The sequence below is a fragment of the Cetorhinus maximus genome, chromosome 5, assembly GCF_964194155.1.
Source record: "Cetorhinus maximus chromosome 5, sCetMax3.hap1.1, whole genome shotgun sequence".
NCBI lineage: Eukaryota > Metazoa > Chordata > Chondrichthyes > Lamniformes > Cetorhinidae > Cetorhinus > Cetorhinus maximus.
In genome coordinates, this window is record NC_135883.1 from 172,980,121 (window position 1) to 173,002,918 (window position 22,798).

At 42.8% G+C, this 22,798-nt stretch overlaps 1 protein-coding gene across 1 annotated transcript in view; it reads left to right on the plus strand.

Moving 5' to 3' along the window:
- Nucleotides 1-22,798, plus strand: part of enah (ENAH actin regulator) — a 519,571-nt gene that overhangs the window by 48,502 nt on the left and 448,271 nt on the right. Inside the window, exon 2 of the mRNA XM_078542818.1 lies at nt 18,990-19,084. Coding sequence (XP_078398944.1) covers nt 19,026-19,084 — 59 coding nt within the window. The 5' untranslated portion in view covers nt 18,990-19,025. The remainder of the gene's footprint in view (nt 1-18,989; nt 19,085-22,798) is intronic.

Here is a 22,798-nt window from a genome sequence, read left to right on the forward strand (position 1 = left end):
TCTTTCCCCCTCCCCCCTCTCTCCCCCTCCCCCCCCCCCCCCCTCCTCCTCTCCCCCCCTCTCCCTTCCCTCTCTCCTCCCCCCTCTCTCTCCCTCTCCCCCCTCTCTCTCCCTCTCCCCCCCTCTCCTCCCCCCCTCTCCCCTTTCTCCCTCTCCCTTCCCTCTCCCTTTCCCTCTCCCTCTCCCTCTCCCTTTCCCTCTCCCTTTCCCTCTCCCTTTCCCTCTCCCTTTCCCTCTCCCTCTTCTCTCTCTCCCCCGTGTGCCCCATGCGCCCCCTTAACTGACTGTCTCTCACTCTCTCCTAGCACCCCCTTCTCTGGCTTTCTTTTGCATCACCCTCCCCCATGCTTGTGCTTCCACCTTGCCCGTGCTCTTCCTCTCTCTCTCTCTCTGCCTGCTGCTCTCTCTGTCTCCCTCTGTCTCTTCATTTTACCTTCTCGTTTACCTACTAAGCTATTGGGGAGGTCTCTGTGATGTTTTATCAGAAATATTGTCGTAATTTTTGTTTTAGCATGTAAGAGACTGGTGCTAATGGAAGGATTAACAATTTTGTTAATAAATTTCATATGAAATTTTTATTTTATTAACAACTGAATGCTGCACAATACAATGAGACAGTACTCCAAGTTAATTTTGACTGGAAGTATTTTGCTCATAACGATAACCTTTCGGGAGCCATGTTTTGGAGCTGGACCATGTGGAGAATTCAGTTGCTGTGAGTCTTAAACCTTTTGTTTATATGGTAACTAAATCTGATTAAAATGTTTGTAGAAATTGTAGACCTTGTAAGAGCAAATGTCGTGTTTTGAAGCAGTGTCTATTTTTAGCATGCTTCAGACAGAAGTAGAAATTCTCATCTTTCATAGAATATGAATTGCTACTGCAGTCCTCACACAATGCTCCCAATTTCATCAGTGCAAATAATGAATCTAATCTGCTGCAGTCTAATATGTTACAATATGGACATTGTCTTTTTCTATTTCTATACTGGCATGCTAGATTCATATTGCACAAACAGAATTTAAGCGTGTCTAGCAGGAAGCTGTGTAGATGTACATAATGCATCAAGCTCATTCTACTGCTTGAGCAAGTGGACATGTAAACAGGAAGGATGCCATGCATTTGCTGCAGAAATGGAGCTGTGGGGGTGCTGTTAATAAAATTACAGTTGTCTGATTCTTGGCATTAATGTGTGAACGGTATTGATAAAATTTGAGATATGCATATTTTGTCAGTTTAACGAATTCCATTTAGGATGGCCTTGTGACATGCACGCACGTGTGATAGGGGAGGATGTTAATTTATGTCTGTGATTCCTGAAGTGGTGAGTTGTTGATCATAGCGAAGGTGTTTAGGTGAAATGCTTCCTGCTGAGGGAGTGAAAATGTAAGATGCTTAGGCTATATCAGAAGGCTTGTATTGCCTTGTGATGGTTAATCGTACCAAAAAAAAATGACTTCCTCTGCTGGGACCTCGTACATTTAATGGAGTTGGGGGTGTGAGGGGAGTGGGAAGTTGTGTGGTTCTGAGTATGCTAATTAGACGATAATCTTTATGCTCCAAAGCAAAATAATTAATAGAATGCTGATCATTTTGGTGTATTTCTGTTATACAGATTTCACAGTGATGGAGTTCTACAGCATGATGTATAAGATTTAATTGTTCATATTAATTTTCTTCACACGCTGGGTAGGGCAATAGTAGTTGTATGGATATAATGATAAAATCTGAATAATCTCAGCCTTAAAAAAAAATGTGATTGAGCTTCTGGTTTTACAATTTTCAGTTCATCTGAAAACATTTGTATGCAAGTGAGAGTTCAGTTCATGTGCATGGGCAGAATCCTAATTCCTTTTTTAAAAAATAAAGCTACAAACCAAGACGAAAGGTCTCGTGTAAATCTCCACCAATCTTTTTATTAAAGTTCAAAGTTTTGTTTTTTAATATTCTATACCTGAGGATTTTGAAACCATGGCTGTCAATGCCTTTAAGAACATTTTTGTGCTATTTCATTCGAACATGAGTGCTTTGGATTTGTACCAACTTGTTTTGACTGCAGTAATACTCTGAACACATGAAGAGATGGAAATACATTGTGGTCTGTGAAAATGAATAATGTCCTTCTGTCTGGGATGCCTGAATTTCATCATAGATGAGAAATTTTCACTGATCTGCCGCTGAATGGGCAGTTTGGTAAAATTATCTTCGACATTAAATCTGTAATAATGTGCAGTTTTTGTCTGGTCGAACTGTAATGATTGGTCATTTAAGGGGTGTGTCTTGTTTAGGATCTTCCCTTTTGTTCCAGGTAGCTTTTATCAAATGGATCAAAAATTGCTACATTCAGTACACTGGATATCTTCAAGTTAGAATAAGTGTGCATCTGCTGATGGGTTTATTTGGTGGGCAGTGCCTAGTTGTAATTTTCAACTGGGATGGTGCTGAGTAGTGAAAATTTAATCTTTCTTTTTACTGCTATGAGATTCCTGATAAATTTGGTAAAAATGTTTTGGGTAAGCAGTTAATAGCATTTTAAAAATAAACCCCCAATTCCATTTATTGTCTTAAATTAAATTTTGAAATGTGTGAGTACCATCGATATAGGGTGTGTTTCGTTTGCTGTGCATTTTTGACTGGGATGGAGGTGAGTACTGGAAATGAAATATTTTCTTAGCGGGAAGAAATGCGTGACATTTGTAAAAATGTCTTGGAATTGGAATTTCAGGATTGGTGGAGTTTGCTACTGGCACAGTGGAAGGTAACCACCGCCGGAGTACGGTCAGGCTACGTACAGACACCCATTCACTGCTTGCTTGCCCAGGTGCCTGCAAACTTGTCTGCTGTTTCTCCCATCCTGGGTATGGTCAGGCGGGATGCTACTTTCTCTCCAGGCTCTGGTCCTCACTCTGACAGATGAGGCTCATACAAACATAGGAATTAGGAGCAGGAGAAGACCACTCAGCCCCTAGAGCCTGATATGCCATTTAATAAGATCATGGCTGATCTGAACGTAACCTCAACCCCACATTCCTGCCTACCCCTTATAACCTTTCACCCCCTTGCTAATCAAGATTCTATCTAGCTCTGCCTTAAAAAATATGCAAAGGCTCTGCTTCCACTGCCTTATGAGGAATAGAATTCCAAAGGCACTCAACCCCCTGAGAAAAAAATTTCTCCTCAAATCTGCCTTCAATGAGCGACCCCTTATTTTTAATCAGCAACCCCTAGTTCTAGATCCTCCCACAAGAGGAAACATCCTCCCCACATCCAGCCTGTCAAGATCCCCCGGGATTCTAAATGTTTCAATTAAGTTGCCTCTTACACTTCTAAATTCCAGTGGATGCAAGCCTAATCTGTCCAGCCTTTCCCCAGAAGACAACCTGCCCATTCCTGGTATTAGTCAAGTCAACCTTCTCTGAACTGCTAACGTGTTTACATCTTTCTTTAAATAAGGAGACCAGTACTGTAGACAGTGCTCCAGGTATGGTCTCACCAATGCCCTGTATAACTGAAGCATAACCTCCCTACTTTTGTAATCAATTCCCCTCACTATAAATGATAACATTCTATTAACTTTCCTAATTACTTGCTACACCTGCATACTAACCTTTTTGTGATTCATGCATGAGGACACTCAGATCCCTCTGAATCTGAGAGCCTTGCAATCTCTCACCATTTAGATAATCTTCCATTTATTGTTTCTGCCAAAATGAATGATTTCACATTTGCCCACATTATACTCCATTTGCCACAGCTTTGCCCACTCACTTAACCTTTCTATGTCACTTTTGTAGCCTGCTTACGTCCTCTTCACAATGTACTTTCCAACCTATCTTTGTGTTGTCAGCAAATTTAGCCACCATTCTTTAGGCCCCTTCATCCAAGTCATTGATTTAATTAAAAAAAGTTGAGGTCCCAGCACCGAGCCCTGTGGCGCACCGATCCCTGTGGCACACCACTCGTCAAATCCCGCCAATCAGCAAAAGACCCATTTATGCCAACTTTCTGTTAGCTAACCAATCTTCAATCCATGCTGATATGTTACCCCCGACACCATGAGATTTTATTTTCTGCAATAACCTTTGATATGGCACCTCATCAAATGCCTTCTGGAAATCTAAGTACAGTACATCCACCGGTTCTCCTTTATCCACAGCACATGTGACTCCTTCAGAGAACTCCAATAAATTGGTTCAACATGATTTCCCTTTCACGAAACCATGTTGACTCTGCCTGATTGCCTTGAATTTTTCCAAGTGTCCTGCTGTAACATCTTCAATAATAGCTTCTAACATTTTCTCCATGACAGATGTTAGGATAATTGGCCTATAGTTTCCTGCTTTCTGTCTCCCTCCCTTTTTGAATAAAGGAGTTATAGTTGCTATTTTCCAATCTAATGGAACCTTTCTCGAATGTGGAGAACTTTGGAAAATTATAACAAATGCATCAACTATCTCACTAGCCACTTCTTTCAAAACCTTAGGGTGAAGTCCATCTGGACCTGGGGTTTTGTCAGCCCCCACCCCAACAATTTGCTCAATACCACCTGCTTGGTGTTGTAATTTTCCCGAGTTCCGCCCTCCCTTCCATTTAATGATTTATAGCATTTTCCAGGATGCTATTTTATATCCACAAAAGTGAAGATTGAAGCAAAATACCTGTTTAATTCATCCACCATTTTCCTACTTTCCATTGTCAATTGCCTAGAAATGCACACGATAGCACCAACGCTTACTTTGTTAACTCCTTTCTTATTTAAATATCTGTAGAAACTCTTACTATCCCTCTCTATATGACTAGCTAGCTTTGTGTCATACTCTAAATTTCCCCCCTCTCATTAATTTTCATGTCATTCTTTGTTCTTTGTAATCTTTCCAATCTTCTGACCTCCTACCTGTTTGTGCGTAATTATATGCTTTTTCTTTAAATTTGATACTGGCTTTAACTTCTTGAGTTAACCACAGGTAGTGGGCCCTCCTTTGTAATTTTTCTCTCATTGGAATGTATATATTCTGAAATATCCCTTCAGACATCTGCCACTGAACTTCTATTGACATATCCCTTAACCTCATTTGCCATTCACTTTAGCTAGCTCTGCTCTCATGCGTTCATGATTGCCCTTATTGCGCTAATTTCTCCTCAAAATAGAGTCATAGAGGTCTGCAGCACAGAAAAAGGCCCCTCGGCCCATTGAGTCTGTGCCGGTCAAACTAACCGTTCAAATCCCATTTTCCAGCAAGAGGCCCATAACCTTGTATGCCATGGCATCGCAAGTGCACATCCAAATACTTCTCCAATGTTATGAGGGTTTCTGCTTCTACCGCCCTTTCAGGCAGAGTGTTCCAGATTCCCACCACCCTCTGGGTGAAAAAATTCTTCCTCACATCCTTTCTAAACCTCCTGCCCCTTACCTTAAATCTATGCCCCCTGGTTATTGATCCCTCCGCCAAGGGGAAAAGTTCCTTCCTGTCTACCCTATCTATGCCCCTCATAATTTTATACACGTCAGTCATGTCCCTCCTCATTCTCCTCTGCTCCAGGAAAGATAACCCTGGCCTATCAAATCTCTCCTCATAACTAAAACTCTTCAGCCCAGGCAACACCCTGGTAAATCTCGTCTGCCCTCTCTCCAGTGCAGTCACATCCTTCCTCTAACATGGATTCCAGAACTGTACGTAATACTCCAGCTGTGGCCTAACCAGCGTTTTATACAATTCCAGCATAACCTCCCTGCTGTTATATTCTATGCCTCGGCTAATAAAGGCAAGTATTCCATATGCCGTCTTAACTACCTTATCAACCTGTCCCGCTACCTTAAGGGACTGGTGGACATGCACACCACGGTCCCTCTGATCCTCGGTGCTTCCCACGAATTCATCGTGTATTCCCGTGCCTTGTTTGTCCTGCCCAGGTGCATCAGCTCACACTTATCCGGATTAAATTCCATTTGCCACTGATCAGCCCATCTGACCAGCCCGTCTATATCCTCCTGTAACTTAAGGCTATCCTCCTCAATATTTACCACCCCACCAATTCGACCATCAACCTCTGCTTCCTGCCACTCAGCCAATTCTGGATCCAAATTGCCTTGGATCCCATGGTCTCTGATCTTTGTTATCAGTCTCCCATACGGGACCTTATCAAGAACCTTGCTGAAGCACAAGTAGACTACATCAAATCCATTACCCTCATCCACACAACTTGTCGCCCCTTCGAAAAATTCAATCAAATTGGTCAGACATGACCTCCCCTTAACAAAACCATGCTGACTGTCCTTGATTAATCCCTGCTTCTCCAAGTGTAGATTAATTCTGTGCCTCAGAATTGCTTCCAATAGTTTTCCCACCACTGAGGTTAGACTGACTGACCTGTAGTTCCCTGGTTTATCCCTTCTTGAATAACGGTACCACATTGGCTGTCCTTCAGTCCTTTGGCAACTCTCCTGTGGCCAGAGGGGTATTGAAAATTATTGCCAGTGCCCCCGCTATCTCCTCCCTTGCCTCCCTCAACCGCCTGGGATACATTTCATCCGAACCTAGAGATTTACCTATTTTAAGCCTGCCAGACCACTTAGAACCTTCTCCCTTTCTATGCTAATTTCTTTAGTTATATCACAGTCCTTCTCCCTGATTTCCATATCCACGTCATCCCTCTCACTTGTGAACACTGACACAAAGTATTCATTCCGAACCCAACCTACGTCTTCTGGCCCAACACACATGTTACCACTATGGTCCTTAATGGGCCCTACTCTTTCCCTAGTTACCCTCTTACTCTTAATGTACTTGTAAAATAACTTTAGATTTTCCTTTTATTTTACCTGCCAATGGTTTTATCATGCCCCCTTTTTGCTCTCCTAATTTCTTTTTTAAATTTCCCCCTACACATTCTATACTCCTCTTGGGCTTCTGCTGTTTTGAGCCTTTGATATCTGCCATAAGCCTCCCTTTTTCTCTTTATCCAATCCTGTATATCCCTTGACATCATCTACCGTTCCCTTTGGTCCCACCATTTGTCTTTACTGGAATATGTTTCCTTCTTATATTTCCTTCTTGAATGAGTTCCACTGCTCTGATGCAGATTTACCTAAAAGCAGCTGCTCCCAGTCCACTCTGGCCAAATCATATCTGATCTTATTAAAATCGGCCTTCCTCCAATTTAGAACTCTGATTTCCGGCCCATCTTTGTCCTTTTCCATAACAACCTTGAATCTAACGGAGTTATGATCATGTTCTGCAAAATGATCCCCCACTGATGCCTCTACCACTTGTCCAGCTTCATTCCCTAAAATTAAGTCCAGGACCGCCTCCTCTCTTGTAGGACCTTCTACGTACTGGCTTAAAAAGCTCTCTTGGATGCATTTTAAGAATTCCGCTCCCTCTAAACCTATCACACTATGACTAACCCAGTTAAGGTTGGGGAAGTTGAAATCGCCCACAATTACTACCCTGTTATTTTTACACTTCTCTAAAATTTGCCTACATATCTGCTCTTCTGTTTCTTTCTGACTGTTTGGAGGCCTATAGTACACTCCCAGCAATGTGATTGCTCCTTTTTTGTTTTTCAGTTCTACCCATACGGCTTCATTTGAGGAGCCTTCTAAGATGTCATCCCTCTTTACTGCTCTTATTGATTCCTTGATCAATACTGCGATATACCCCTCCTCTTTTACCTCCTTCCCTGTCTTGCCTATAGCCTGGAATATTGAGCTGCCAATCCTGCCCCTCTTTCAACCATATCGCTGTGACAACAATGACATCATACTTCCACGTGTTAATTTGTAACCCCAACTCAACTCATCTGCCTTATTCATCAGACTCCTTGTATTAAAATAAATACCATCCAACCTTCCCAAACTCTCTTGTGCCTTAACTGGCCTATAATTTCTACACCTTCCAGACACACTTGCTCTCTCATCTAATTTTAGCTGTGCATTTCCCCCTGCTGAACCTGCTCTCAGAATCCCATCCCCCTGCCAAGTTAGTTTAAACCCTCCCCAACAGCACTAGGAAATCTCCCCGCACGGATGTTGCCCCATTCCAGTTCAGGTGCAATCCGTCCACCTTGTACAGGTCCCACCACCCCCAGAAACGGTTCTAATGTCCCAGAAATCTAAAGCCCTTCGTCCTGTACCATCTCTCCAGCCACGCATTCATCTGGACTAACCTCCTATTTCTATACTCAATAGCGCTTGGCACCGGAAGTAATCCAGAGATTGCTACCTTTTGAGGTCCTGTTTTTTAATCTGTTTCCTAGTTCCCTAAATTCTGCTTGCAGGACCTCATCCCTCTTTCTACCAATGTGGTTGGTACCAATATGTACCACGATCTCTGTCTGTTTGCCTTCCCCCTTTAGAATGCCCTGCAGCCGTTCAGTGGTATCCTTGACCCTGGCACCAGGGAGGCAACATACCATCCTGGAGTCACATCTACGGCCGCAGAAATGGCTGTCTGTTCCCCTTACTATCGAGTCTCCTGCCACTATTGCTCTTCCCCTGTTTCTCTATCTCCCCCCACTCCATGCAGCTGAGCCACTCAGTACCATGAGCGTAGCTGCACTCCCCAGACGAACCGTCATTCTCACTGTTTTCCAAGACAGAAAAATGGCACTTGAAAATGAATGTAAAATTCATTGATATTATGATTGCTGTCACCTAGGGGTGCCTTCACTAGATGATTATCAATTAATCCTATCTTGTTGCTCAAAGCAGGTCTAGTATAGCCTGCTGTAGTTGACTCCAGAGCGTGCTGTTCTAAGAAACTATCCCGAAAACTATGACTCTTCATTTGTGCTACCTTTGCCCATCTGATCTTTCCAGTCTATATGTCGATTAAAATCCCCCGTGATTATTACTGTACCTTTCTGGCAAGATCCCATTATCTCTTCTTTATACCCTGACCTACTGTGTAGTTACAATTAGGGGTTCTGTACACCACTGCCACAAGTGACTTCTTGCCTTTATCATTCTTCATCTCAACCCAAACAGCTTATACACCCTGGTTTCCTGAACTTTGGTCATGCCGCTCTCGTACGCTTATCCCATCAATAGTTAACAGAGCCACCCCTCCACCTTTTCCTAACTTCCTGTCCTTCCTAAATGTCTCATACCCTTCAAAATTAAGACCTCAATCTATCTCATCCTATAGCCATGTCTCTACAATGTGTGATGTAATGTGTGCAGACTTCAGTTAAAACAAAGAGCTGGGTGAGTGTGCAAATTTCATTTGAGAAGAGCGGAGAGAGCAGTTGATTGGTAAGTTGGATTGGTGAGTATTTCTAGTCTTAAAAGTAAAATTAAGGTCTACAGTTTGTGTTTAGGTCTCTAGTCTTTAATTTCTCGTTCTTAAAAATAGCTTAACTTTTAGCTCAATTCTGGTGTAACAAATATTAATTACAATAAAGTGTAAAGAGCAGCGATACTAGAGTAATTAATTAATAAATTAAAATATGATAGTGGTGGCAGGGTGGTTAATGTGTTGTTGCTGCTGCAGCATGTGGGAACTGCTGGGCACCCAAGGTGATCCAGAGCGAACACATCTGTACTGAGTATTTGCAGCTCGAGCAACTTTGGATCTGAGTTAAGGAGCTTGAGTCTGATTTGCGCAACGTCCGTGGGGAATGTTACCTGGGCACTTGCTCCAGGAGGTGGACAAACCCCACAGATTCGGTAATTCAAATTTGGTCTGTGATCAGGGAAAGGAGGGAAGTAAGGCAGGTATGGGGACCCAGGGGGTAGCGTTCGTGGAGCCTCAGTCCCTGCAATTGTCCAACAGTTACAAGGCTCTTGCAAGCTGTGTGGATGAGAGCAGAGACTGCAGGGCGGATGAGCAAACTTACTAATGCACCGTGGTACAGGTAGCCATTCAAGAGGGGGGAGGAAATCGGAACGTTGTATGTGACAGTACAATTAGGTGGATAGATATTGTTCTCTGCAGCCGAGTGTGTGAGCCCCAAAGGCTGTGTTGCCTGCCCATTGCCAGGGTTAAGTACATCTCCTCAGGCCTGGAGAAGAACTTGGTATGGGAGGGAGGGATCCAGTTGTTACCGTCCACGTTGGTATCAATAATGTTGATAGGACTAGAAAGGAGATTCTGCTGAAAGCATTTGAACAGTTGGGAGCTAAATTAAAAAGCAGAACCTCCAAGGTTCAATAATCTTGCGATTACCCCCTGAGCCAGGGGCAAATTGGCATAGGGTAAATTAAGTCAAGTAGTTAAATGTGTGCCTCAAAGATTGGTGTGGGAGGAAAGGGCTTCAGTTCATGGGGCACTGGCATTAGCACTGGGGTAGAAGGGAGCTGTTCCGGTGGGATGGGCTTCATTTGAACCATGCTGGGGCTAGTGTCCTGGCGAATCGAATGACTAGGGCTGAAGAGAGAGCTTTAAACTAAATAGAGGATGGGAGGGCTCTGGAAAGGGACTATGTAGGCTTACAAAGCAAAAGGATATGGCAGCATTGCAGGGCAGCTATTTAGCTAATGGTACCCAGAATGTGACAGGAAGGGACAACGTGTAAAAAAAAACAGCAAATAGAGTCAAAGGGGGTAAAAATGGTAAAATGGCAAAATTAATGGCTCTTCACGTAAATGCGCGTGGCATTTGGAACAAAATAAACTGATTAGCGACACAAATGGAGGTTAATGGGTATGATCTTATAACCATTACAGAGACATGGTTACAAGGAGATCAAAGCTGGGAACTAAATATTGAGGGTATGTGACTTTTAGAAAAAACAGGCAGGAAGGAAAGGGTGGTGCGGGGTAGCTTTGTTAGTACAAGATGGAATAAAAACAATAGTAAGAAATGATCTTGGACAGGAAGATGTAGAATCCATATAGGTGGAGGTAAGAAATAACAAGGGGAAGGAGACACTGGTGAGATTATTCTTTAGACCCCATAACAGTAGCTTTGCTATAGTACAGAATAAATCAAAAGATAACGAGGACATGTAAAAAACGGCAATATATTAACCATGGGTGACTTTAATCTTCATGTAGATTGGGAAAATCAAATTGACAGAGGCAGCCATGAGCAAGAATTCATAGTGGATTTGGGACAGTTTCCTCGAACAATATGTTGTGGATCCAACCAGGGATCAGGCTATTTGGGATCTGTTTATATGTAATGAGGAAGATTTAATAAATGATCTGAGTAAAAGATACCCTAGGAAACAGTGACCATACCATGGTAGTATTTAACGTTCAGTTTGACAGTGAGAAGCTTGGGTCAGAAACAACTGTGCTAAGCTTAAATAAGGGTAATTACGAAGGAATGAGGGCAGAGTTGACTGGAGTGGACTGGGAAAGGAGTTTAGCAGAAAAGACGGTTGATGAACAATGGCAGACATTTAAGAAAATAGTTCATGACTCACAACAAAGATATATCCCAGTGAGGAAGATGGATTGTAGGAAGGGGATAGACCAACCATGGTTAACCAAGGGAGTTAAGGATAGTATCAAATTGAAAGAAAAAACATACAATGTGGCAAAGATTAGTGGTAAGGCAGAGGATTGGGAAAGTTTTAAAAACCAACAAAAGATGACCAAAAAAAAAAATAAAGAGGGAGAAAATAAACTTTGAGGATAAACTATCAAGTAATATAAAAATGGACAGTAAGAGCTCCTTTAAATATATAAAAAACAAGGGAGAGGCCCAAGTCAATCTAGGCCCCATAGAGAATGAGGCCGGGGAATTAATAAAGGGGAACCTGGAAATAATGGCAGAGGAGTTGTATCAGTCTTCGTGGTGGAAGACACTAATAGCATTCCAAAAATACTAAATAATTGTGGGGTGGGGCGGGGGGGGGGGGGGGGGGGGTGGAAATGAATACAATGACTATCACTAGAGAAAACGTACTTGGGGAAACTAATGGGGCTAGACGCCGATGTCCCCTGGACCTGATGGGTTGAATCTTAGGATATTAAAGGAAGTAGCTACGCAGATAGTAGATGGACTGGAAGTAATCTTCCAAGAACCCTTAGATTCCTAAGAAGTCCCAGAGGATTGGAAAACTGCCAAAGTAACATCATTATTCAAAAAGAGAGGGATACAAAAAACAGGTAACTATAGGCCAGTTAGCTTAACATCCGTCGTTGGGAAAATGTTGGAGTCTGTTATAAAGGATGTAATAGCAGAGCATTTAGAAATGTATAATATAATCAAGCAGAGTCAGCATGGTTTCATGAAGGGGATATCATGCCTGACAAATTTATTAGAATTCTTTGAGGAGGTAACGAGCAGGATAGATAAAGGGGAACCAGGAGATGTAATATATTTGAATTTCCAAAAGGTATTTGTTAAGGGACAGCACATAAGGCTATTTAATAAGATAAGAGCCCATGGTGTTGGGGTTGGTGTATTAGCATGCATAGAGGATTGGCTAACTAATAGATGACAGAGAATTGGGATATGGGGGGACATTTTCAGGATAGCAACCTGCAACTAGTGGAGTGCCACAGGAATCAGTGTTGGGGCCACAATTATTTACAATGTATATTAATGACTTGGATGAGGGAAATGAATGTTTATGTATGTATGTTTTGTGGATGACGCAAAAATATGTGCGAAGGCAAGTGGAGAGGATGACAGCAGGAGTCTACAGAGGGATATAGACAGGTTAAGTGAGTGGGCAAAAACTTGGCGATGGAATATAATGTGGGAAAATGTGAGGTTAAGTACTTCGGCAGGAAGAAGAGAGGAGCTGAATATTACTGAGATGGAGAAAGACTGAAGAAAGCTGCAGCAGAGAGGGATTTGGAGGTCCTCATGCATGAATCCCAAAAAGCTAGCACACATGTTCAGGTTATAGGGAAGGCAAATGGAATGCTGGCCTTTATTTCAAGTAGAATGGAGTATAAAAATAGTTTTGGTCCCCTTACCTAAGGAAAGATATACTGGCATTGAAGGCAGTCCAGAGAAGGTTCTCTAGGTTGATTCTGGGTATGGAGGGATTTTCTTATGAGAGGTTGAGTAGGTTGGGCCTGTACTCATCGGAGTTTAGAAGAATGAGAGGTGACATTATTGAAACATATAAGATTCTTAGGAGGCTTGACAGGTTAGATGCTGAGAGGTTGTTTCCCCTTGTGGAAGAGCCTAGGACCAGAGGGCATAATCTCTGAGTAAGGGGTCGCCCATTTAAGACCGAGATGAGGAATTTCTTCTGAGGGTAGTTAATCTGTGGAATTCTTTACCATAGAGGGCTGTTGAGGCTGGATTGTTAAGTATGCTCCAAACTGAGAGAGATTTTTAATCAGTAAGCGAATCTAGGGTTATTATTGGAGTTTTTTTGAAGACGTAACATGCGCAATGGATAAAGGGGAGCCTTTAGATGTACTGTACTTGGATTTCCAGAAGGCATTTGATAAGGTGCCACATCAAAGATTATTACGGAAAATAAAAGTGCATGGTGTAGTGGGTAACATATTAGCATGGGTAGAAGATTGGATGGCTGGCGGAAAGCAGAGAGTATGCATAAATGGGTCTTTTTCTAATTGGTAGGATGTGATGAGTGGCGTCCCACAGGGGTCTGTATTGGGCCCTCCGCTTTTTACGATTTACATCAATGACTTAGATGAGGGGAGTGAAGACATGGTAGCTGAATTTGCAGATGACACTTGGGTAGGAAAGTATGTTGTGAAGAGGACATGAGGTTGCAGATGGATATAAATAGGTTGAGTGAGTGGGCAAAGATCTGGCAAATGGAGTTTAATGTGGGAAAATGTTACGTATTACTTAAATGAAGAAAAGCTGCATAATTCTGAGGTGCAGAGGGATTGAGGTGTTCTAGTACATAAGTCACAAAAAAATAGTACGCAGGTACAGCAAGTAATTAAGGTGGCTAATGGAATGCTATCCTTTATTATGAGGGGGATTGAACATAAAAGTAAGGATGTTATGCTTCAGTTATACAGGGCATTGGTGAGACTGCGCCTCGAATACTGTGTGCAGTTTTGGTCTCCTTATTTAAGGAAGGTTGTAAATGCATTGGAGGTGGTTCAAAGAAGGTTTACTAGATTGATACCTGGAAAGAGTGGGTTGTCTTATGAGGAAAGGTTGGACAGACTGGGCTTGATTCCACTGGCGCTTAGAAGAGTGGGGGATGATTTGATTGAAGTATACAAGATCCTGAACGGCATTGACTAGGTGGACGTCGAAATGATGTTTCCTCTTGTGGTGAGTCCAGAACTAAGGAGCAATGTTTTGAAATTAGGGGTCGCCCTTTTAGGACAGAGATGAGGAGAAATTTTTTCTCAGGGTTGTGAGACTTTGGAATTCTCAGCCTCAGAAGGTGGCGGAGTATTTTTAAGGCAGAGGTAGATAGGTTCTTGTTAGGCAAGGGAATCAAAGGTTATCGGGGTCAAATGGGAATGTAGAAATCGAAACACAAGAAGGTCAACCATGATCTTATTGAATGGCGGAGCAGGCTTGAGGGGCTGACTGGTCTATTCCTGTTCCTATTTCTTATGGTCTTATGCTTTATAAAAGGTTTCGTTTGTACTCACTGTAGACCTCTATTAATGAAGTTATGCTTTGCATATCCCTTTTTAACAGTCTTGTGAACTTGTTAGAAACATAGAAACTAGGAGCAGGAGTAGGCCATTCGGCCCCTCGAGCCTGCTCCGCCTTTCATTATGATCATGGCTGGTCATCCAACTCAATAGCCTGCTCCCGCTTTCTCCCCATACCCTTTGATTCCTTTCGCCCCAAGAGCTATATCTAACTCTTCCTTGAAAGCATACAATGTTTTGGTCTCAACTACTTTCTGTGGTAACGAATTCCACAGGCTCACCACTCTCTGGGTGAAGAAATTCATCCTCATCTCAGTCCCAAATGGTCTACCCCATATCCTCAGACTCCCCCACCATCGGGAACATCCTTCCTGCATCTACGCCGTCCAGTCCTGTTAGAATTCTATAGGTTTCCATGAGATCCCCTCTCATTCTTCCGAACTCCAGCGAATCTAATCCTAATCGACTCAATCTCTCCTCATATGTCAGCCCCGCCATCCCAGGAATCAGTCTGGTAAACCTTTGCTGCACTCCCTCTGTAGCAAGTACATCCTTCCTCAGATAAGGAGACCAGAACTGCACACAATATTCCAGGTGTGCTCTCACCAAGGCCCTGTACAATTGCAGCAAGACATCCCTGTTCCTGTACTCGAATCCTCTGGCTATGAAGGCCAACATACCATTTGCCCTCCCTATCGCCTGCTGCGCCTGCACGCTTATCCTCAGTGGCTGGTGTACAAGATGATGAACAATGGCAGACGTTTAAGAAAATATATCCCAGTGAGGAACAAGGACTCAAGGAAGGGGATAAACCAACCATAGTTAACCAAGGGAGGGAGTTAAGGACAGTATCATATTGAAAGAAAAAACATACAATGCGGCATTGTTCTGCCACCTTCAAAGATTTGTGTGCATACAATCCCCAGATGTGTCTCTTCCTGTGCCCTTTAAAATTGTACTATTTATTTTACATCTCCCCTCATTCTTTCTATCAAAATTAATTACTTCATACTTCTCTGCATTAAATTTCATCTGCCATGTGTGCTAATTGGCTTTGTGAAGAATGGTATGGTAGAACTCTTGTTATACCAGTTAATCCCCTAATACTGTATTCCTTGTCTCAGTTGATTACCACGACACCACCATCATCTTCATATGGCAATGTCACTGGACTAGTAAACTTGAGGCTCAGGCTGATCCTATGGGGACACGGGTTCAAATCCCCCATGGCAGCTGGTGGACTTTAAATTTAATTAATGAATCTGAAATTTACAGCTAGTCTCAGTAATGGTAACCAAGAAACTACCATGGATTGTTGTTAACAACTCACTAGTGTGCTTTGGGGAAGGAAATCTGCCGTCCTTAGCTGGTCTGGCCAAATGATGTGGCTTGAACCCACAGCAATGTACTTGACTCTTAACTGCTCTCTGAAGTGGCCTTGCAAGACAGAATGGGCAATAAATGCTGCCCTTGCCAGTGACGCCTGCATCCCATAAAAGAATAAATACACAGAATTGATTTGTGATGTTGATTGAGGGATAAATGTTGACCAGGGATTCAAACACAGGCCCCCAGAGAATTATGCTGGGCCTCTGGAGTACTAGTCCAGTGACAATACCACTATGCCACTGTCTCCCCTTATAATGTGGGCAAATGTGAAATTGTTCATTTTGGCAGGAAGAATAAAAAAAGAAATATAAATGGTGAGAGATTGCAAGCTCCGAGATTGAGGGATCTGGGTGTTCTTGTGCATGAATCACGAAAGGCTAGTGTACAGGTACAGCAAGGAATTAGGGAAGCTAATAGAATGTTATCATTTATTGTGAGGGGAATTGATTACAAAAGTAGGGATGTTATGCTTCAGTTGTACAGGGCGGCTGGTGAGACCATATCTGGAGTACTGTGTACAGTATTTGTCTCCTTATTTAAAGAAAGATGTAAGTGCATTAGAAGCAGTTCAGAGAAGGTTTACTAGACTGATACCAGGAATGGTCGGGTCCTCTCATGAGGGACAGGGTTAGGCTTGTATCCAATGGAATTTAGATGATGAAGAGGCGACTTGATTGAAAAATATAAGACCCCGAGGGGTCTTGACAGGCTGGATGTGGGGAGGATGTTTCCTCTTGTGGGAGAATCGAGAACTAGGGGTCAATGTTTAAAAATAAGGAGTTGCCCATTCAAGACAGAGATGAGCATTTTTTCTCCAGAGGGTTGAGAGTCTTTGGGACTCTCTCCCTCAAAAGGCGGTGGAAGCAGAGTCTTTGAATATTTTTAAGGCAGAGCTGGGTAGATTCTTGATTAACAAGGGAGTGAAAGGTTATCAGGAGCAGGCAGGAATGTGGGGTTGAGATTCCATTCAGACCGGCCATGATCGTATTGAAAGGCAGAGCAGGCTCAATGGGCTGAGTGGCCTACTCCTGCTCCTAATTCGTATGTTCATATGTTTTGTACTCTTTCCTCTATTGAAAAAGGCAGGATATCATATGCTTTTGTAACGGCCTTCTCAACTTGTCATGCTGCTTTCCGATATTTGTGTATATATGCCCAGCTTCTTTTATCCTGCAATCCTGTATTAATTAGTTTGTATTGCCTCTCATCGTTATTCTTAACAACACATCACTCATGTTTCTCTGCATTACATTTCATCTGCTGAGTTCTTTATCTCTCTGCCTATATCCTCCTGAAGTCATTGGTTACTACGTGTCAGAGTTTAGTGTCACTTTCAAATTTTGATATTATACTCTATGTAGTGAAAAGAATGGTGCCACACCTCTGGGCTACATTTTCCATCCAGTCTGAAATGCAATACTCCACCTCTGGTTAAGGTTTTGTTCACCCCCTCCTGATGTACCCCTCTGGCTGAGCATGCGCTATTTTTCTCAGATTGCTTTAAATATATATTTTTCCATTGTGGGATGTGGGCTTCGCTGGCTGGACCAACATTTATTGCTCATCCCTAGTTGCCCTTGAGAAGCTGGTGGTGAGCTGCAGCCTTGAACCGCAGCCCCCGTGGTGTAGGTACACCCACTGTGCTGTTAGGAAGGGAGGTCCAGGATTTTGACCCAGCCACCATGAAGGAATGATATATTTCCAAGCCAGGGTTGTGAGTAACTTGGAGGGGAACTTCAAAGTTATGTTGTTCCCATCTATCTGCTGCCCTTGTCCTTAATGGCAGCGTCCGTGGGTTTGGAAGGCGCTGTCAAAGGAGCTTTGATGAGTTGCTGCAGTGCAGCTTATAGATGGTGTACACTGCTGCTACTATGCATCGGTGGTGGAGGGAGTGAATGTTTGTAGATGTGGTGCCAATCAAGCGGGCTGCTTCATCCTGGATACTGTCAAGCTTCTTGAGTGTAGTGGGAGCTGCTCTCACCTAGGCAAGTGGAGAGTATTCCATCACAATCCTGACTTGTGCCTGACTTGTGCCTTGTTGATGCACAGGCTTTGGGGAATCAGGAAGCGAGTTACTCTCTGCAGGATTCCTTGCCTTTGACCTGCTCGTGTAGCTGCAGTATTTGCATGGCTAGATCAGTTTAGTTTCTGATCAGTGGTAACTCCCAGAATATTGATAGTGTGGGATTCAGTGATGGTATTATCATTGAGTGTCAAGGGGTGATGGTTAGATTCTCTCTTGTTGGAGACTATACAAAGCAAGGTGCTGAAGTAAGTTATAAAATACCGAGAAGCTGCAAAGAGACATAGCCACTTGGCAACGAGGTGGCAGATGGAATATAATGTGGGAATGTGTACAGTGATTCATTTTGGTTGTAAGAATAGCAGAATATTTTGTAAAAGACATGACACTTGTAAATGATGTTCAGAAGGACTCATACAAGGAGCATAAAGGCACATCAAGCAATTAGGAAGGCACATTGCAATTTGGCCTTTATTGCAAGGGGATTAGAAGATAAGAATAAAGAAGTCTTGCTGTAATTGTGTAGCGCTTTGTTGAGACCACACCTGCTGTTTCAGTCTCCACTATAGTGCCTCCAATGCTCGCATATCTTTCCATAAATATGAAGATTCACTAGATTGGCCACTGCATGTGAGGGTTGTTCTTTGATGAAGGGATGAATAAATTGGGCTGATATTCTCTGGAGAAAAAGAGGTGATCTCATTGAAATATGCAAGGTACTGTATGGGCTTGACAGGGTTGCTTCCTCTGGCTGGGGAAGCTAGAACACTGGGGGACAGTCTCAGGATAAGGAATTAATCATTTAGGACTGAGATGAGAAATTTCTTCACTCAAAGGGTTCTGCATCTTAGGAATTCTCTACCCCAGAGGATTGTGGATGCTCCATTGTTGAGTATGTTTAAGGCTGAGCAAGACAGATTTTTGATCTCAGAGAATTGAGGGACATGGGGAGCAGGTGGGCATGTGGAGTTGAAACCGAAGAACAGCTATGATTGTATTGAATGGTGGGTCAGACTTGACGGACCATATGGTTTACCAATATTCCTATTTCTTTTGTTCTTATGTTTTTAGCTGGAACAGACATAAAAATACTGTGGCTGTAAGAGCATGTCAGGGGCTGAGAATTCTCCAGCGATTAACTCACCTCCTGACTTCCGAATGTTGGGGTAAGAAACGGTTAACTCAGAAGGAATTCAATTGCTAATCAGCTAACAACCTAAGTACCCTTTTGGATGTATAAAAGGGAAAAAAGGCAAGATGGCAGGTTCTCTGTAAAGAGTTTTATGACCAGAAATAAAACTCTATCTGAAGGAGTCTGCCTTGGTCTCTGTCTTTATTACCAGACAGCTATTGGAGCTCAACAGTCGTAGCAGAGGATGGTTGCTGCTTGTAAGTAAAAAGATTGGAATCTTTTGGATAAAAGACTGTATTTGGAGTTAACCTTATGAGCAGAGTGGTTTGGAGTCACTCAAATGTCTCAATCGAAATGTGGAGTGTTGGGTTATGATTACCGACTAATGTTTGCTGAGCATCAACCATATGACCAATGGAAGAGTGAAGTAACCATGTGGACGCTGGTTGCGTTCTTGCCAAAGGAAAAACAGGGAATGGCCTTGGCACTTGTGCTACCACATGAAAGCAATACGAACATAGGAACAAGGAGCAGGAGTAAGTCATTCAATCCCTTGAACCTGCTCCACCATTTAATAAGATCAGGGCTGACCTGACCACCTTTTCAGGAAGAGCCAAAGACTCACAATGCCTCTGAGTGAAAAAAATTCACCTCATCTTGTTTTAAATGGGCGACTCCTTATTTTTGAACAGTGACCCCAAGTTTGAGATTCTCCCACATGAGGAAACATCCTCTCCACACCCACCCTGTCAAGACCCCTCAGGGTCTTTTATTTTTGAATCAAGTCACATCTTACTCTTCTAAACTCCAGCGGATACAAGCCTAGTCTGTCCAACCTTTCTTCATAAGACAACCTCCCGGCCCCCATTCCAGGTATTAGTCTAGGAACAAAAACAGAATTACCTGGAAAAACTCAGCAGGTCTGGCAGCATCGGCGGAGAAGAAAAGAGTTGACGTTTCGAGTCCTCATGACCCTTCAACAGAACTGAGTAATATTAGGAGAGGGGTGAAATATAAGCTGGTTTAGGGTGGGGGGATGGGGGGAGAGAAGTTGGGGGGGTGTGGTTGTAGGGACAAGCAAGCAGTGATAGGAGCAGATAATCAAAAGATGTCACAGACAAAGGAACAAAGAGGTGTTGAAGGTGGTGATATTATCTAACGAATGTGCTAATTAAGAATGGATGTCAGGACACTCAAGGTACAGCTCTAGTGGGAGTGGGGTGGAAAGACTGAGGGCATTAAAGGTATAGATTTAGAAATAATGGAAATAGGTGGGAAAAGAAAAATCTATATAAATTATTGGAAAAAACAAAAGGGAGGGGGAAGAAACGGAAAGGGGGTGGGGATGGAGGAGGGAGTTCAAGATCTAAAGTTGTTGAATTCAATATTCAGTCCGGAAGGCTGTAAAGTGCCTAGTCGGAAGATGAGGTGCTGTTCCTCCAGTTTGCGTTGGGCTTCACTGGAACAATGCAGCAAGCCAAGGACAGACATGTGAGCAAGAGAACAGGGTGGAGTGTTAAAATGGCAAGCGACAGAGAGGTTTGGGTGATTCTTGCGGACAGACCGCAGGTGTTCTGCAAAGCGGTTGCCCAGTTTATCTTTGGTCTCTCCAATGTAGAGGAGACCGCATTGGGAGCAACGAATGCAGTAGACTAAGTTAGGGGAAATGCAAGTGAAATGCTGCTTCACTTGAAAGGTGTTTGGGCCCTTGGACGGTGAGGAGAGAGGAAGTGAAGGGGCAGGTGTTGCATCTTCTGCGTGGGCATGGGGAGGTGCCATAGGTGGGGGTTGAGGAGTAGGGGGTGATGGAGGAGTGGACCAGGGTGTCCCGGAGGGAACGATCCCTACGGAATGCCGCCGTGGGGGTGAAGGGAAGATGTGTTTGGCGGTGGCATCATGCTGGAGTTGGCGGAAATGGCGCAGGATGATCCTTTGAATGCGGAGGCTGGTGGGGTGATAAGTGAGGACAGGGGGGACCCTATCATGTTTCTGGGAGGGAGGAGAAAGCGTGAGGGCGGATGCCTAGTCTAGTAAACCTTTTCTGAACTGCTTCCATCGCATTTGCATCCTTCCTTAAATGATGTACACAGTACTCCAAATGTGGTTTCACTAGTGCCCTGTACAACTGAAGCATAACAAATAAGATGCAAAGTATTTTCGGAGCTGAAGCCTGAGCATCTGGACACAGTTGAAAGTTTGGAAACATTATTAGATTTTATCTATAAGACCTATGAAAAGGATGATTTATTAAGTGCCTATGAAGCGTGGTCAGATTTTGACAAACTTTGTAAGTTGGAGGTTGGTCCCATAGATTACATAATGGAATTCAGTAGACTATATGCAAGATTGTAAGAATTCCATCTGGAAATTCCCCAATCAGTGCTGCCATTTCAGTTACTACACTGTGCCAGAGTATCAAGTATGGATAGGCTTCTAGTTTTGAACGGAGTTAAATTTGCAGAAAGACACACTCTGCTAGAACTGATGTCAGAAGCTCTTTAAAAAAATAAATAAAAAATTTCTCAGAAAACATTCCTTTCCGGCAATATTCATGGCATAAATGGGTCATTAGGTGGTAAGACAGAAAATGGAGGATACAATGTTAACGGGATGACAAGACTGTCCGGTAACAGGATGCAGGCGTCTGTATGACATAAGATTTGTAACGAGGACGATGAGGACAGAAACACCTTTGACAGTTGTGGCAGGAGAAAAGAATTGGGTAATTACAACAAAAGAATGAACCCCAGAAATAACCAGGATGTGGTCAGTCGGTGTCTTAGATGCGATTCAAAGCACCATTAAGCAGTGAACTGTCCTAAACGATATAAGGTGTTCGAAATTAAACATGAGACAGAAGACACAGATGAAGAAGCTGGAGTTATTGACCAAAGAGGGAGGGCATTGTATTAGTTACGAAAAGTTTCATCCCAGTGATGAATGTCTTTGTTGCAGAGTCCTTCAATTGTGCGGTGCTAGATAGTGGAAGCATGTCTACTGTGTGTGGAATAGACCGGTTAAAATGCTACCTGGACTTCTTGAATGACAAGGACCGGAATAAGGTTAAGGAATTTGCGAGTTCCACCTGTTTTAGATTGGGAGATGATAATACCCTAAATCTTTAAAATGGGTAGTGATTCCCTCTAAGATAGCTTGAAGTCAATCATTTCATCAGCATGGATGTAGTGTCTTGTGAAATACTGTTACTGTTGAGAAGGCCATCGATGAAGAAAGTGCAAATGAAGCTAGGCATGGACAATGACAAAGTCAAATGTATTTGGAAACCTGTAGATTTACAATTTATGCAATCTGGACACTACTGTCTTTCTTTAATGAAACCTAACTTTTCTACTAAGGAAACTAAAGAAGCCCTATTAGCATCAGGGGATAAGAATTTACAAGATTAAAAAGCTAATTGTGTTAAAATTGCATAGGCAGTCTTCCCAAATATTAAAAATTTTGCTAAGGGATGCAGAAATAAGGGATGGAAAGTACATTAAACTTAGAGGAGATAAGTGATAGATGTGTTATATGTAAGAAATACAGAAGGGTGCCGTCATGACCCATAGTGAGTCTACCCTTAGTGAGGGATTTCAGTGAAGTTGTGGCGATGGATTTAAAGGTGTGGGATAAAAAATAGAACTATTTTCATTTTACATTTCATAGATTTGGCAACAAGGTTTAGCCAGTTGACAACCATATACAGTAAAGAAAATAATTGTGGATCAGGTAATGGAAAAGTGGATTG